Source organism: Pinus tabuliformis, chromosome 7 (assembly GCF_031772625.1).
Source record: "Pinus tabuliformis cultivar Carrire ecotype Pingquan chromosome 7, CPIR1, whole genome shotgun sequence".
Taxonomy (NCBI): domain Eukaryota; kingdom Viridiplantae; phylum Streptophyta; class Pinopsida; order Pinales; family Pinaceae; genus Pinus; species Pinus tabuliformis.
This window is the reverse complement of record NC_142293.1, coordinates 1650467616-1650485564: the sequence shown is the minus strand read 5'-3', so window position 1 is coordinate 1650485564 and position 17949 is coordinate 1650467616. Positions and strand designations below refer to the sequence as shown.

Below are 17949 nucleotides of genomic sequence, written 5' to 3'. Positions count from 1 at the left end.
TACTCCATTATGCTATAGAGTGTATGGTATTGAATGTTGTAGCTATATACCAACCTCTAAACAAAGATATGGATCACCAAATTTAGTATTGACTGTCATAGAAAAACTCAATGACTTATAAAAATGCAATAAGAAAAGTATTCAAGGCTTTTCACATACAAAGTTTCCATTATCACCTGCAACTTTGAACCTAGTACCGAACATAGTAAAGGTAGGTTGAACACAATCCATGAGCTTTCCATTACTGAGATTTCTCTCTTTTCCCATAGCGAGTCATTTTTTCCACAAGGTCATCATCTCACCATGCATTCCTTCCATAGACTCCCCTTTACTCATTGCTATTGTTTTCAAATCACCATTACTGAAGTCTATATGGAAAAACATCTTCAAATCAAAATTTTATGATGCAAAATTTTCACAGTGAACCTAACTAACAAAAAAAAAACACAAATCTTGCAAGGGAAAAAAGAGAAAAGAGACAAGCTTGAGATAAAGAAAAAATTAATTAGAATGAGTAATTAATTTATAACATATTTACACCGTAAGGCATTTCCCTTTGAAATGAACTCTTCTTTGAGCCTTGTTGTCGTTGTTATACACCATCGGATTAAGTGTTAGATTATTAAAATGTTGCCATCCATTTATCTCATAACTAACTTCTCCTTATCCAACTCCTTACCCTACGTTGATCTCATAACCAACTCCTTACCCTTCGTTGATCTCATAACCGACTCCTTTTTAGTTGCGTCCTAACTACCCTCGCTTCATTATTATTGCTCATTCTCCCCCTTCATTTTTGTGTGTTCGAATCAAATATAAATTGGTTGCAGCTACTGCATAATTTCCTTGCAAACATCAATCACATACTCCATCGCTACAACCCATCACAAAAACAACGGCGTCTCGACTGTGTCAATTTTCGGCCTCGGAGACTCTTGAAGCGAGTTAAAGAATGTAAGGTAGAATTTGATTACATCTTTCAAGGCCTGAAAATGAATTTTCAATGTTTGTTACTGCTCACCAAATCATCAACAAAGATCTAATTCCAGCTTTCAGCGCAAAACCGCTCTTTGAAGATTAGTGTGGTGATTGAACAATGACTTCTTTCCTGATACACAATGTGCAGATAGAAGATGTAAAGAATTCCGCACCAACAAAGCTGGTCCTCTACCTCACTGGGGCCACCAATATACTCTACACTTTCAGTGGCAATGCCGTGACAGTGTACGTTCCCAATATTTTTTTCTTCGCTTTCATGTGTTTCTACTGAAAATTAAAAGTTTGTCACTTTTAACAAACCTTCAATTTTGGTAACAGGGAAATAATGCATGCCATGTGGAAACCTAAAAAATTTAAGGCAATTTACATGTTGACAACTTTGTATGTCTTTACTCTAGCTCTACCCTCTGCAATATCGGTTTACTGGGCTTTCAGATGCAAATTCCCTTTCCTTGCTTCCCAAGTTGGGCTTTCGCAACCTGGTAGGTCGTTCTAATGCTCATTCATAAGGCCTGAAAGAACAATTTCCATTATATTTTTTTTGTTGTTGCAGTGTGCTAAGCATAAATGAGAGTCTCGAAATTTGAAATGGTTGCAGTTCATTACCTTCGGGTTCACATGCACCCCCTTATACTTTGTGTGGGAAAAGGTTATCAGAATGCACGATACAAAGAGCATTGTGAAGCATGCACTTGCTAGGTTGCCTGTGGTGATTCCCATATGGTTTCTTGCAATCATTTTCCCCTTCTCCAGGCTTATCAACTGTGCAGGAGGCGCTCTCTGACTGAAATTTACAATCTACATTATACCTGCCATGGCTCACATTTTAACTTACAGGACAACTTTGGCTAGAAAGGTATGAATATTTACACATTTTATATACTCAGTAATAATTTCTTTAAAGTGAAACATTTAATGATATCTATATATTGATAATTTAATTTTTTTTATAAGTGTTGCATTTATATATGACCAACTTAGATGCAGTTTGACTCTGGATTTATCTAGTCATGAGAGGGATCATTTTTTTGCTAACTAGTTTTTTTAAATAATTAATTCTTCTTAGTAAAATATCTTAATATTAAGACATAACTTAATCCATTTTAATTCTATATTTTTTTAGCAAATAAATTCAAACATTTTTTTTTAATAATTAATTCTTCTTAGTGAAATATCTTAATATAAAGACATAACTTAATCCATTTTAATTCTGTATATTTTTTAACAAATAAATATCATGCTGCAACCTCATCATAAAATTTGAGTGTAAATTAGGTATTTTTATTTAAATAACAAATTTGGAATTTAGAATCAACTTGCATTTATACTAATTTAATTTAAGATTAACATGGATTTATAATAGTGATTATATAAAATCTCACCCGTCCTAAATTGGAGGTGCATATAAAATTTCACTCATCATAATTTAAGATTAACCAATAGGAAATTTAAGATTAACATGGATTTATAATAGTGTTTATATAAAATCTCACCCATCCTAAATTGGAGGTAAATATAAAATTTCACTCATCATAAAATTGGAGTGTAAATTAGGTATTTTCACTTACAAATTTGGAATTTAGAATCAACTTGCATTTATACTAATTTAAGTGTTATATCCATTTTTATTTAGCCTAGTTGTACAATTTAATAAATCTGAAATTTAAGTTTACTAATTTAAGTGTTATATCCATTTTAATTTAACCTAGTTGTACAATTTAATAAATCTAAAATTTAAGATTAACCAATCAAAAATTTAAGATTAACATGGATTTATAATAATGTTTATATAAAATCTCACCCATCCTAAATTGGATGTTCCATTCAATTAAAATAATTAACATATCACTTAAAATCAATTTGAATAATAAAAAATTCAAACATTTTTTTTAAATAATTAGTTCTTCTTAGTAAAATATCTTAATATTAAGACATAACTTAACCCATTTTAATTCTATATTTTTTTTAACAAATAAATTCAAAAAAAAAATTTAAATAATTATTTCTTCTTAGTAAAATATCTTAATATTAAGACATAATTTAATCCATTTTAATTCTATATTTTTTTAACAAATAAATATCATGCTGGAACCTCACAAATTTGGAATTTAATTCTAGATTTTTTTTAAAGCAAATAGATCCTCACAAATTTGGAATTTAGTTCTAGATATTTTTAAAGAAAATAGATATCACGCCTTGCATTTATACTAATTTAAGTGTCATATCCATTTTTATTTAGCCTAGCTCTACAATTTAATAAATCTGAAATTTAAGATGAACCAATTGAAATTTAAAGTTAACATGGATTTATAATATTGTTTATATAAAATCTCACCCATCCTAAATTGAAGGTGAATATAAAATTTCACTCATCATAAAATTGGAGTGTAAATTAGGTATTTTTATTTAAATAACAAATTTGGAACTTACAATCAACATGCATTTCTACTAATTTAAGTGTTATATTGATTTTTATTTAGCCTAGTTGTACAATTTAATAATTCTGAAATTTAAGATTGGTATCCTAAATTTAAGATTAACATGCATTTATAATAGTACTTATATAAAATCTCACCCATCCTAAATTGGAGGTGAATATAAAATTTCACTCATCATAATTTAAGATTAACCAATCGGAAATTTAAGATTAACATCGATTTATAATAGTGTTTATATAAAATCTCACCCATTCTAAATTGTAGGTGAATATAAAATTTTACTCATCATAAAATTGGATTGTAAATTAGGTATTTTTATTTAAATAACAAATTTGAAATTTAGAATCAATTTGCATTCATACTAATTTAATTTAAGATTAACATGGATTTATAATAGTGCTTATATAAAATCTGGCCCATCCTAAATTGGAGGTGAATATAAAATTTCACTCATCATAATTTAAGATTAACCAATCGGAAATTTAAGATTAACATGGATTTAAGATTAACCAATCGGAAATTTAAGATTAACATGGATTTAGAATAGTATTTATATAAAATCTCACTCATCTTAAATTGAAAGTGAATATAAAATTTCACTCATCATAAAATTGGAGTGTAAATTAGGTATTTTTATTCAAATAACAAATTTGGAATTTAGAATCAAGTTGCATTTATACTAATTTAAGTGTTATATTCTACCAATCAGAAATTTAAGATTAACATGGATTTATGAAGTGTTTATATAAAATCTCACCCATTCTAAATTGGAAGTGAATATAAAATTTCACCCATCATAAAATTGGAATGTAAATTAGGTATTTTTATTTAAATAAAAGATTTGGAATTTAGAATCAAGTTGCATTTATACTAATTTAACTGTTATATTCTACCAATCAGAAATTTAAGATTAACATGGATTTATGAAGTGTTTATATAAAATCTCACCCATCCTAAATTGGAGGTGAATATAAAATTTCACCCATCATAAAATTGGAATGTAAATTGGGTATTTTTATTTAAATAGTAGATTTGGAATTTAGAATCAATTTGCATTTGTACTAATTTAAGTGTTATATCCTTTTTATTTAGCCTAATTGTATAATTTAATAAATCTGAAATTTAAGATTAACCAATAAGAAATTTAAGATTAACATGGATTTATAATAATGTTTATATAAAATCTCACCCATCCTAAATTAATTGAAATTTAAGATTAACATGGATTTATAATAGTGTTTATATAAAATCTCACCCATCTTAAATTAATTGAAATTTAAGATTAACCAATAAGAAATTTAAGATTAACATGGATTTATAGTAGTATTTATATAAAATCTCACACATCCTAAATTAATGACCCACACTTGTCGGCACTTGACCACACTTGTTGGTTCAATCTGAAATAAATATGAAATTTAAGTGTTTATATAAAATCTCACCCATCCTAAATTAATTAATGTTTATATAAAATCTCACCCATCTTAAATTAATGAACCCGACACTTGACCACACTTGTTGTTCAATCTGAAATTCAAGATTAACATGGATTTATAATAGTGTTTATATACCACACTTGACCACACATTTTGGCACTTGATCATCCTAAATTAATGAACCGGACACTTGACCACACTTGTTGTTCAATCTGAAATAAATCTGAAGTTTAAGATTAACATCGATTTATAATAGTGTTTATATACCACACTTGTTGGCACTTGACCACACTTGTTGGTTCAATCTGAAGTAAATCTGAAAAGTGTTTATATAAAATCTCACCCATCCTAAATTAATGAACAACAATTGACCACACTTGTTGGCACTTGACCACACTTTTTGTTCAATCTAAAATAAATCTGAAATTTAAGATTAAGGAATCGGAGATTTAAGATTAACATGGATTTATAATAGTGTTTATATAAAATCTCACCCATCCTAAATTGATGAACCACGCTTACCACATTTGAATTTGAGATTAATCTATCGTAAATTTAAGATCAACATGGATTTATAATAATGTTTATATAAATCTCACCCATCCTAAATTGATGAACCACAGGCACTTGACCACACTTGCTGGTTCAATCTGAATAAGAAATTTAAGATTAACATGGATTTATAATAGTGTTTATATAAAATCTCACCCATCCTAAATTGATGAACCACACTTACCACATTTGTCGGCACTTGACCACACTTGTTGGCACTTGACCACATTTGACCACACTTGTTTTTTATCATACTTGTTGGCACTTGACCACACTTGTTGGTTCAAAATGTATCATCCAAAAATTTCTCTTATGTGATTTCTACTGAAAGACTTTGCTTAATTAGATCAATTACCTATCAAATTTTAGAATATTCTCAAAATATATAATAAAAAAATTTTAAATAAATATCTGACTCACTCACTATCTACTAGAAAACTTTGCTTAATTAGATCAATTATCTATCAAATTTTAGAATATTCTTAAAATCTATAATAAAAGTGTTTTAAAATAAACATCTTACTCACTCACTATCCTTTTTTTTATTTTCACATTAACATATCTCAAAAAATAATTGATTATACCTTGATGGCTGATTTTCAGAATGCTGTGGAAAAACCACCCTAACAACCCTTCTTTGATAGTAGGGTTTGCATTTGGCGGATAAACATATTTGTGGTGATTTGGGTGTTGATAGTAGGGTTTTGCATTTGGCGGTTCGGCGAGCGTGACGAATTTCTTGCATCAGGTTGACTCATTCGGTCTCTTTGCAAAGTGTTATTAATGTTCTCCCCATGCACCAGCTGCTCCAAAATCACATCTTCCTCCTCCTCACAAAACTTGAAAATTCGAATGGAAATTCTCTGAATTTAAGAGGGGAACAATATGACATATATAGAATATGTTTTGAGCATGGGGCTTATTCTTTGACCTAGAAGGCAATGAGTAACAATGGAGGATGGAGTTGTCAAGCCTGAGGGAGGGTCACAAAATTCATACTCTGCACATATACCATATTTGAAACTACTTGAAAGCTTACATGCTTACAATTATTTTTCAGGCAACAAATGAGTTTATAAACGGAATTGCATTGTAATTGTAATTGTAATGTAGTACTCCATTTATCTTGTTAATGGACACTGAAAAACTACTTAAGCTTACTACCACTGCTATGCCGTTATACTTATTCACCCTTTGTTGTTCTCCCCAATTATTTTGTATCACCATAATGTATGTTGTTGCCAACTTATGATTTTCTGGTTATATGAATGATCAATGGAAAAGAGTGTTCAGCTATCAAAATTGTTTACAATAGTTTTTCTTAAAATTTAAATGTTGTGCAATTGGATTTATCAAGTGCACTAACAAGTTTGGATTTATTATGTTGTTTGCATTTTTAAAGAAAGAAATGGAAATAGTAGATAATGGTAAATGTTAATCACTTTTTAGTTTTGGCCACAACATTTTTGAGCGAATACATAGTTTTTCCATATAATATTGATGTTGGATTTAACTTAATTTAAATAAAATTATATTTTCCAAAAACCACATATAAATAAATATACATAATAGATGAATATATCCTTTAATTTAATGATTATAAACCACATAGTAAATAAATATACATAATAGATGAATATATCCTTTAATTTAATGATTATATTTTTCAACAATGTTAATTAAAGAGGAATATATGTTTTTATGAGTATTATGTATTATGAAGATTGATCGGCCTATATTGGTCAATTTGAATGGACTACTCTTCCTATTTTTTTATGAGTATTATGTATTATGAGTATTGATTGGACTATATTGGTCAATTTTAATGGATTACTCTTCCTAGAACTCACCATATAAATGAACTCATGGGATATAGATGCAAGTGTCCAATCTATGTATAAAGAATCATTCTTAAAGTTGTGATGCAATTTTAAATGTGGAAATACTACCATCATGTTTTTCACATCTTAGAAGATCAAGAGCCAATCTTTATTACAAGCATTATACTATCTATAAACTTCAGATTATGTAAAATAATTTAGCTTTATCTTCCACTTTTGCATGCAAGTTTTTTTATTAATTCTTATTTTAAATAATCATTTACGTGTCAAGAGTGTTCCTCAATTTATGTATCTTCCACCTTTGCATGCAATTTTCTTTATTAATTCTTATTTTAAATGAGCATTTACATATCAAGATTATTCCTCAATTTACGCCTTAAGTCATTTCCTTTGCAACATTTGGTACAAATGCTAGTTATAGAGATTTGAACTCACATAACTAAAGAAACGAACAATTCACTAAACTACTCGAGCTAATATATTTTGACACATTAACCCAAATCTTAATCAACATTTTTAAATCTTAATCAACATTTTTAAAGTATTAACCATAACACGGTAAAAAATAAAAATTAAAAAAGTTACATGGTCTAAAATAGAGTTTAAGCTTTCTTGAATGAATATTAGAAAGTATTCAAATGAAGTCACGAAAAACAAATAGCATTTAACAAATAATAACAGTAATTAGTACAGTTCTCCATTTAATTAGAATGAGTAATTAATTTATAACGTTACCTGTTTCTGCGTAATTACGTTAATGATGTAATTTCCGTTTGATTAATTATTTTTAAAGCATAAGTGTTGGTCGTGGTGCTATCTCTTACCGCGTATTCACATTAATTATGTAAGATTCGGATTGATTAATTATTTCTGTACGATTATGTGTAGGTCGTGGGCTAACGTTTTCCGCGTACTCACATTAGTTACGTAGTTTCGCTGAACGAACTCACGCGCTTCTAATGGCGCGGTAAATGAAAGCCACGTCCCACCCCTTTCAAATTCACGGCATAGAGCATGGCAGCCAACATCGGGCATCGTGGAAATCACGACTCCACCAAATTTTTATCCTAAATATATCGTTAGAAGCTTCGAGAGAGGGGTTGTGCTGTCAATTTTTGGGAGGTTCGGCGAATGAACACACCAAGTTTATTCTCTTAGCTTTACGTGTTAAATGAATGTTACACTGCAGCACCTTTAAATTCACAGCACAGTTAACATAAGGCGTTGTAGAAATCATACCTGGACATTTAGTGCGAGAGATAAATTTTCTGAATGCGCGCTCTGCAAGCATTCTTGTTTATTAAACGCACTCTAGATTGCCTATTATTGTAGTTTGCTAAGAGTTTCACTCAGGGTTTGGTGCAGATTGGGATTCTCATTTCAATATTGTTTTCGATCCATTCTGTCAAATGGCGATTACCAAGATGACGGCGACATGTGATATGCAGTGGATGGAAGATGCCCCTCCGCAGAAGCTGTGTGTGAGGGGACGGCGGCCTTTCGAGAAAAAGCTTCTGCCGATTGCGGAAGAGCGCAGTCTCAGCAACGGCGAGCTCATGGATGGCCTTCGCTCTGCTTTTCCTGCGGTCTGTACCTTCAAATCAGAGACGGATAATATAAGATTGGTGTCGGCAGAGTGTTGAAATTTTTGTTCGCGTATTCTGAAATCTTCAGATCACGAAGTTATTTCTGGGAATCGATACGGGATTCGGATGGTCCGTATGTCATATTGATTTCAATTTGTATTGTATAGAGGAAAAATTATTTCTCCTCTGAAAATTATTCTTTTATTCGTCATGTGCGCTGCAAAGTTCAGATATACATGTTTTAATATTTCGTAATGAAATTGGATTTCACAGGAAAGAAAACGTGGAAAAATGAGTGGATTGGAATATGTTCTGAAACCCGTAACATATTCTTCGGGAGGCATTTTCCCTTCCCTGTTCAACGTCTCAGAAATCTTTTGATCTCAAACTGTAACCTCACAATTTCCATCTAAAACTGTAATTTATATCTTTTGCTATAAAAATGGTAAGAATTTAATGAAAAAGTAATTTAATATCTAAAACTGGAATTCTATATTAAATTGTCTAATTTAATTTATGGATAACTAAATCTATTTATATCTCACAATTCCAGTGAATGAGATTTAAAATTTCAACGATCAACTACACGTTTCCAACGATTTTAAATTCACCAAATTTCAGGAGAGAGAGCCAAAGGTGAAGCAATATAACAGAACCGTCCCGTATACCATGCATTGATTAAGTCAAAGTGAGGCCGTAGGTGAAGCAATTTGAGAGAATTTGAATATTTCTTCTCCACCGTCTCTCTCTTTATCTACTTTAGTTCTTTTATCCTTCTTTTTCTCAACATCTTTACTCGGCCAAACCTGCCTCAACCATTTCTTGTGTTAAGGCTTTTAGCTACAGGAATATGTGCACATTGCACATTTTTAGCATTAGAAACACACATATGTTTTTGGTGCAAAGAACACACATGCCATTTTTATACTGAGAATACATACATGTTAGGAATGTGCACATGTTTCTTTAAAATTTATTTATTTTTCTTGGTGGGAAGCTTATGTGCACTGTGATTTGGTTGTTTTAAATATATGTTTGGAATCATAGACTTAGTAATTTGGGTGGGAAATACATAAAACATTAAATTTTAGAAAATAAATATATATTTATATAAGTTAAATAAATTTATTGTTCTTAAAACTAAAAACATATATTAAATCTATTATATAAATTCTAACTATTTTAATATAACCTTATAAATTAAATAACTAATAATATCAATAACAAAATGATTACTACAATTAATTATAACTTAACAAATTGAAATATAACGTAGACCCATAACTTACAACATCATCGAAACCTTTTTCTCACTTTCGAAAAAAGACTCACCCTAAAGGCTGTGGAATCTTCCTTCCCCAAACTGCATTTTGCACGAGCGAGGACTCGAGGGATATTTTACAAAGACGTGCCCATACGGTTGATCAGGGATTTGAAATCTCTAATAACATATTTCACAACAAAATTCAGATCACGTCATTTCCAATCAAGCTATCTTTGGAAACAGATTGCATTATATAAAACTAATGTAGCAAAATCATGTATTATTGAAACTTCCAACCTATAAATCATTAATAAATTGTAAGTTCATGAAGATATCAATCTAACTCCATAATTTTCCATTTCTAACTACATTTGTTCCATTTCATTGCAATGGAGAAAAAGGTATGCAATTTCATGAAATTTTGATGATATATAACGGAAAAACTCAATTATGTGAAGCGGATGATCATGCAGGTTGCACATTTAGGCACGTGCTAATATCAATTGTTTTACGGATATGTTATTATCAATTTCCTACAGAATTTTGAAAAATTTAATAATTTATATATCTAAATTTTATAAAAATATTCAAATTTATAATAATTTATAAATAATTTTTATGAAATTTTAAAATTTTAAAGTAAAATATTTTTATATTAAATTTTTTTTTTTTTAAATATAGAAAATTAATTTATTTGAGAATATTAAAAATATACTAAAAGGTTTTTTTTTTAAATAACTGGACTAGGGCAATTTTAAAAAAAATTGATGGTAAAAATATTCAAATCCTATTTTTCATTTTGGAAATGGCTTTAGTACCATGAAAACCCATGCCGTGGATTTACAAAAATATCTGCCAATATTTTTTAAATCGAGCAAGAATTTCCATAATTCTCTAGACAAATTTGAAATCTCTTTAAACTATATTTCTATAATATCATATATTAAATTCAATAGATCTATAATATCATATATTAAACCTTCTCAGTTCATTCACAATTTCACATATTGATGTTGTTTTTTTAAGGAAGAAAAACGCTGTACAGAATACATACCATGCATATTATTCTTAAGATGACTGGAACCTTGTACTCCATCTCTCACAAGAGGAGAAGGGGTGAGCTATCAAACTGAGATATATATTGACCATCAAAAAGATCATATCACCCTAAATGTAATATTCTTTAGTATCCAGGGGCAGAACGAGCAACCCCATTTCTAAGACAAAATTGCATATATTGTTTAGAGCAGCAAACCAAAAAGTGATATATACAGAAACAAAAAGAGATATATACAAACTTTGCAGAGAAAAATGGAGGTTTAGATTTAACCCAGAAATAGGAAGTCCCCCATGTCATATGTATTGTGCTACAGGGTGATCTCTAAATACCATTTACCATACATTCCAAGCAATCTTTTTTTTGATAAAGTTTCTGCTTCCATGTTTTGGGACCTATCAATATGCTGGATTATGGAACTTTCCTGACGCTGCCAAAGGAGCTCTATCCTCTTCAACAATCCTTGTAGCATAAGAGTGTTGATGGAGGCTTTACCCAATACATGGTCTATAATGATCTTCGAGTCTTCGTATATGTGCAAGTAAGGAATATTAAGAAAGTTGCCGAAACACAAGAGGCCCCATAGAGCTATTGCCTCCGTCTTGTTGTTAGTGCCATAACCTCCATTCCAGAAAATCCTATAAGATAATTCAACTGATATAGTAATCCAAACACCACATGCACAAGAACCCCTTTGAGCTGCTCCATCAAAAAAAACTCCATCGGATACCATAAAAAAAAAAAGGAAGAGGTGTATTGTTATGCATGTGTGCGCTGTTCACATATTGATGTTGTTGCTATTAATTAATTACATACACTTCCTCTTCCAAAATGAAGAGGTTCCTTAATTCGATATCGATCTCTAAAAAAAATTATCACTTCCCGATGCACATAATTACACACTTTTACCAGAGGAACTTGAGCATGAATAACAAGAGAAATTATTTTGTTTTGTTTTCAGTGTTCTTGCAAAAAAATTTAACATGATACAAGTTCATATCCCCATGCTATAATTGGGTACGATGCTAGGTTTTCCCAGATATGGACCATTCAATTCCGTAACGATCTAAAAAAGAAAAGAAAAAAAAAACACCTCGGCCACTAGCAAAAGTACAGTTAAGAAAAAAAGTCAAGACGTTTCAGACGCAGATCTTCCATCATCGCCCTCAGCTTTGAAGCCACAGAACGCAGGAAAAGCTGGTTGAAGGCCATCCATGAGTTCGCCATTGCTGAGACTCCTCTCTTCTGCGATAGCGGGCAATTTTTTGCCAGAAGGTCGCCGTCTTACCACGTATTCCTTCCGGTAAAGAGCAATTTCCATCCACTGCACTTTGCCCGCCGCGGCCGTTTTCGGAATCGCCATTACTGAAGTCTTCCTGGAGAAAACAATCTTCCGATCAAACCCTTACGGTGTACTACTCTGCAGAGGCGACGCAAAATTGGGTTAAATTGGAGAAAATATCTTCCAAATAACGCAGATGTAAACTGTAATTTGGTAAGATGAATCCTTCAACTGAGATTTCCGCGACTCCTTGCGATGGGTGTGCTGTGAATTTAAAGGGGGCGTGGTCGCATTCATTCTAGAGAAATCAAACTTACTCCGATAATATCGCTGTATCTTTTTGCATTGACGGGTAGAGTGCATATGGAAGTTTCTAAGTGAGAAATATTTCGCTTCGAGATGGGGGCAATTTTCTGTCTTATGAATCTTTGGAATATTTCGCTTCAAGATAGTCAAGCAGAACAGTGAATAAGTACTTTTTTGAACGCTGTTTCGTTTCCGATAGTGATACTTTATGCCAAATTTTGGTAAAAAATTTGTAAAAATTTCGGTAAATTTGCGTTATAGGGGAGGGTCGCCAATACATGTGCGCCTTCCCCGCCACGTCGTAATACCACGCATCAACCCACATGGCTCCGGTACGACACCTGTCCACCGTGGAGCTGGCCGTGTGGGCTATCACCTCCAACATTAAAACACGAACTTGGCGCCATTTACATGGTTGGTCTGGGCTCATTTCGACCATGTTCCATTTTCCCTTTGTCTTTCTGCTCGGGGCCGGTAGTTGGGCGAAGCCCCCCGCCGAAGATGGCGCGGGACGGCCCTGTAACCTGCGCGCATGGTGGTTAGAACCTGTGTTGGGGGAACGCTGTGTTCGGTTGACAGGGTTTGTATTGTTGCGCGCAGAGTCGTTTATTCGTGTGCTGGTGCGAAGGTTTGATGGAGTTTCTGGGTTTCTCGCTGGGACAGCGGTTCTGCTTTTCTTGTGCTTTTCCGCCTGGATTTCTTGGTCGTTCTGGAATGCAAGTTGTTTAACATGGAATGCCGGTTGTTTAGCATTTCTCTGGTGGTGGTCTTATTCGGCGATTTTGTTGTTTGGGGAGGAGTCGGTCGCCATTCTACTGAGCTTGAGGTAACATAACATTTTTAGGGTTTAGCTCTGCTGTTTTTGTTGTTTTTGTGATCTCTAATGGCTTCTAATGGCTTTTTTCTTCCTGTTGCAGGTGTTGCAGGTGTGGAAAAGGACGTTGCAGGTGTGGAGAAGGTCTGGCGAGCTGTGGGGAAGGTGGGGGAGGTCGGCGACCATCCATGGCCTGTAACCAGTAGGATTTTTAATCCTACCAGCTTTACTCTGTGTTTTTCAACACAAGCATCTCTAACAGGATATTTTGTGAACTTTCTATGGCATTTTATGGCAGTATTTTGAGCAATTTTTTGAGGGTTTAGGGTTTTAGGCATTCTATGGCATTTTTGTTGTTTTAGGGTTTAGGGTTTTAGGCATTCTATGGCATTCTGTCTGTTTTGGCTATTTTAGCCTGTTTTAGCCCTCAAAACGCTCTGTAGCTGCTCTCCCCTGACTTGCATAGCCGGCCTCGAGCAGAAAGACAAAGGGAAAATGGAACATCGCGGAAATGAGCCCAGACCAACTTTCGAAACTCTCTGTAGCTGCTCTCAATTGCCTTGTTACTGTGTTTGCTTTATAGATAAAAACGCTGCATTTTTATTGTCCCTGCTATTTTATCTTTTTCATTTGGGATATGAGGGTTTCTCTTTTCTTTCATAGAGTTCTGAGTGCTCTGCTTCGTGCTATTGTTTGTTTTATATTCGACTGCTCGGAGGGGAAGGCTCTTCTAAAGCCTCACTAAACCCTTATGAAGCTTCTTCGCAGACTTGCTACTCAGGTTGCTCTCTGGGCTACAGTGTTGTATGGAAGCCGTGGACATTTGTATGGACTTTGTATGGAAGTCGTGGACATTTTATGACCTTAATCACAGTTATACTGTTAATTTATTTATGGTTTCTTGAAGTCATAACTGTTATCTTGTTTCCTTCTATGAAAGTCTTATTCCGAATTTTACACACAAGTTGCATTCTCTATTATTTAAATTGACTTGGGCTACAGTGTTGTATGGAAGCCGTGGCCATTTGTATGGACTTTGTATGGAAGCCGTGGACATTTTACGACCTTAATCACAGTTATACTGTTAATTTATTTATGGTTTCTTGAAGTCATAATTGTTATCTTGTTTCCTTCTATGAAAGTCTTATTCCGAATTTTACACACAAGTTGCATTCTCTATTATTTAAATTGACTTGGGCTACAGTGTTGTATGGAAGCCGTGGACATTTGTATGGACATTTGTATGGAAGCCGTGGACATTTTACGACCTTAATCACAGTTATACTGTTAATTTATTTATGGTTTCTTGAAGTCATAACTGTTAGTTTGTTTCCTTCTATGAAAGTCTTATTCCGAATTTTACACACAAGTTGCATTCTCTATTATTTAAATTGACTTCTCTGGATACTGTTTGAACGCTACTATTCTTGATTTACTCATTGTAGAATATTATGATTTCCTTATGCTGTAAAACCTTGCATAGTGCTAAGCTTTTGAGATCGTTTTCACTTGTGACGGTGCATCTCTATTTGAAGGTTATTTTGTTTTTACAGCTGATGAGTTTATATAGTCCAGAAATGGGTAGGGTTTACTGTTTTATGAACAAAGCTTCTACTCTTTTATTTCCTTTTAATATCGCTCAGCTTTTACTAGCAAACTTTATAGGATTAAATCCTTGTCAGGGTTTTGTTAGAGTTTTGTCAGGGTTTTGTTAGAGTTTCCTTGTCAGGGTTTTGTTAGAGTTGAAATGCCCGATAATGCATGCAGAGAGATTGACCGTTCTTCATGAAGAAATAAGTTCGATATCTGCTTGAGTCAGAGTGTTGGTGTTTTCAACCTGTAACTCCAGTGTCTCTCAGTAGTTATGTCTTCGGTCAGGTCTTGAGTGGGCATATCAATTTGGAACAATTTCTGTTTTTTACACCTATGACCTGGAGCATATTTTTCATCACAATTATAGGAGAGTCCATTTCTTTGGTGGTCTACCATTTGTGTTGGAGACAACCTTTGTACTTCCAAGGGATGTGTAGGAATTGTGCTAAGTTGGAATATTTGATTCTGCAAACAGATTTCTATGCACTTTTGAAACTTTTCTTCCTAGTTGCTTGGGGAACAGGGATATAAGGAGTGCAGAGCTATCGGGAGAGGAGAATGTGTTGATAATAGTGATATATTTGTAGGGTGCTGGTGTCCATTGTAGCTGTTGAATTGTCTAGATTGTGTACCTCTGAATGTAAATTTCTTGTAATATGTGAAAAGAATATTGAATCAAAACCCTCCTTGACCCGTATATAGCACATGACCTACTGAAATTTTAAATTTATGGAGTCGGTATAATCTCTATTCCAAAAAACATAATTATTGTTGCTTAGTTGCCATGCATTAGATACTGTGAACACTCTTATCAAGAGCCAATTCAATCCCTTTAAGAATGGCATGTGCTTCTGCCTGATTGTTGATCTTTCCTAAGGTTCATTCAAATTTTAAACATTATTTATCTCCAGCGTTGATGACAAGACCCACAATTGCAGTTACCCTGGATTTCCTTTCGGTACACTGATTTCCTTTGAATCTCTCTTATTTTTGCAATGCCTAGTTTTGTGCAGGGAAGTTTAAATTACAGGAAAGCTTAACATGCTGTAGATTTTGAGCTCTGAAGCAATTTTGTGGGATTTTTGTATACCTACTGCTTTGGAATTTCCTTCTTACATGTATTAGAGGCAATTCATAATTTTTCTGTACCGTAATACACTGTTATAGATCAATATTAACCCCAGAACTCATAAGTGTAAAAAGGGATCTAAAGAAACAGAGACATGATTCTCTTGATGCTTAAAAGATCCCATCTTAAGATGGGTCTACGCTAGTTTATATTTTGTAGATTTATAAATTATTGTAATTGTCAAACAATTGATCTACTCATGAAGGAAAATGAAAAAGGTGAATAGGTGCTTAGAAAAGAATTAATGACTAAGCCACAATTCGTCATATAGCTGATTAGGTTACTGTGCACCCAAATTTCTCAATTGCTTTTGGAAAGTTGATGTAACAAGATGGAACAATATGATTCTCATAGTTGTTCATCAACTGATTTGATTAATTTAGATACTTCCATCATTTTTACTGACACATATAAAAACACATGCTCTTTATAAGTTGGGCATACTCCACGGTGGACAGGTGTCGTACCGGAGCCATGTGGGTTGACGCGTGGTATTATGACGTGGCGGGGAGGGCGCACATGTATTGGCGACCCTCCCCTAGGTGATTGATAAAAATCATAACTATGTTCTTTATTGTATTTCTAGTTTCCAGCAATGTAAAGTTCTTATTCATTCTAATTCAATCAATAACATGCTAAGTATAGAGTTCCTTACTACTAGTGCCTCGTACATTAGAAGCGAGCAGGAGGTGTTTCTAATTGTGAGTGTAGACTTCTATTCAGTGTTAAGTGATTGTAAACTTGCCTAGCACTGTCATCACATTATAACGGTCCACTTATTGGAGCCATAAGTGAGTTTAGAGCTTTGTACAGTGCGCACAGAATAACTTATAGAAATAGTTTTATCATAATTAATATTTTACAGAAAGACATATTCCATTGAAAATTTCTTATCAACACACAGTTAGGTTGCCACAAGAAATCACTACTAGGTTGTAAGCCAAAATGTTGCTGTGCCAAGAAAAAGATACAATCCATCCAAAATCCACATCATAATGTGGTTAGAACCGAAAACATATGACACCCCTATTCTTTATGGCCCTGAGAATCTTGAGTGCCAAAACTCCCTGAGTTACCTTCTTGAGCCAGGTAGGTTGGCCTACCAGTCAAGGGCTGATTAGGAAATGGTCAATTGTTGCCATATGATTGATTCCAATTTGCAGCTTCCAACCATGGAGGTATTGAGTACCCATACCTCACATTTGCACTACTGACCCCTGCATTAAGTGGAGGTGTGTAATGAGCATACAGAGAATTGACACCAGCTCTGGTAGGAACAAGGCAAGTGGGTAAACCCTCGGTTTGATAGTGGGGCACTTGAATGTTTATGAGATCTTGGAATAATGGTGTATTATCTGCAATGGAGTCCAATGAGTTTGAAATAATCCTAGTTTCATCAGCTATTCTTGTATCGTTGATCATCCCTTGTTCCTTTTCAAGCATTTGTTGTGCCTTTCGTTTTTCCTTTTCCTGTCTTGCCATTTGCTTTTGTTGGTCCTTAACTTGCCTTGCTTTATCTCTTTCAATCCTTTCTTCTGCTCGTTGTTGTGCTGCAACAATCCTTGCTGCCTTCTTCTCCTTGACCATATCCTTCTTTTTCTGTTTTAATTCTTGCATTTCAAGTTTCTTTTTTTCTGACTCAACTAACAGGT

General features: G+C 33.1%; 3 protein-coding genes and 1 pseudogene across 3 annotated transcripts; 3 read left to right on the top strand and 1 right to left on the bottom strand.

Annotated features, from left to right (window-relative positions):
- The first annotated feature begins 1096 nt into the window (after positions 1-1096).
- On the top strand, positions 1097-6311 carry LOC149254742 (auxin transporter-like protein 4; annotated as a pseudogene).
- Positions 6312-8464: 2153 nt separating this feature from the next.
- On the top strand, positions 8465-9134 carry LOC149254741 (uncharacterized). The gene has a single exon (XM_089457076.1). The coding sequence runs from the start codon at positions 8676-8678 to the stop codon at positions 8907-8909; it is 234 nt and encodes a 77-aa protein (XP_089313202.1). The 5' UTR covers positions 8465-8675; the 3' UTR covers positions 8910-9134.
- Positions 9135-12246: 3112 nt separating this feature from the next.
- LOC149254740 (uncharacterized) lies at positions 12247-12673 on the bottom strand. Its single transcript, XM_089457075.1, has one exon. The coding sequence runs from the start codon at positions 12534-12536 to the stop codon at positions 12303-12305; it is 234 nt and encodes a 77-aa protein (XP_089313201.1). The 5' UTR covers positions 12537-12673; the 3' UTR covers positions 12247-12302.
- Positions 12674-13084: 411 nt separating this feature from the next.
- Positions 13085-13774, top strand: LOC149254739 (uncharacterized). The gene is made up of 3 exons (XM_089454830.1): positions 13085-13179; positions 13401-13587; positions 13679-13774. The coding sequence occupies exons 1-3, from the start codon at positions 13085-13087 to the stop codon at positions 13772-13774; spliced, it is 378 nt and encodes a 125-aa protein (XP_089310956.1).
- The last annotated feature ends 4175 nt before the right edge of the window (positions 13775-17949 follow it).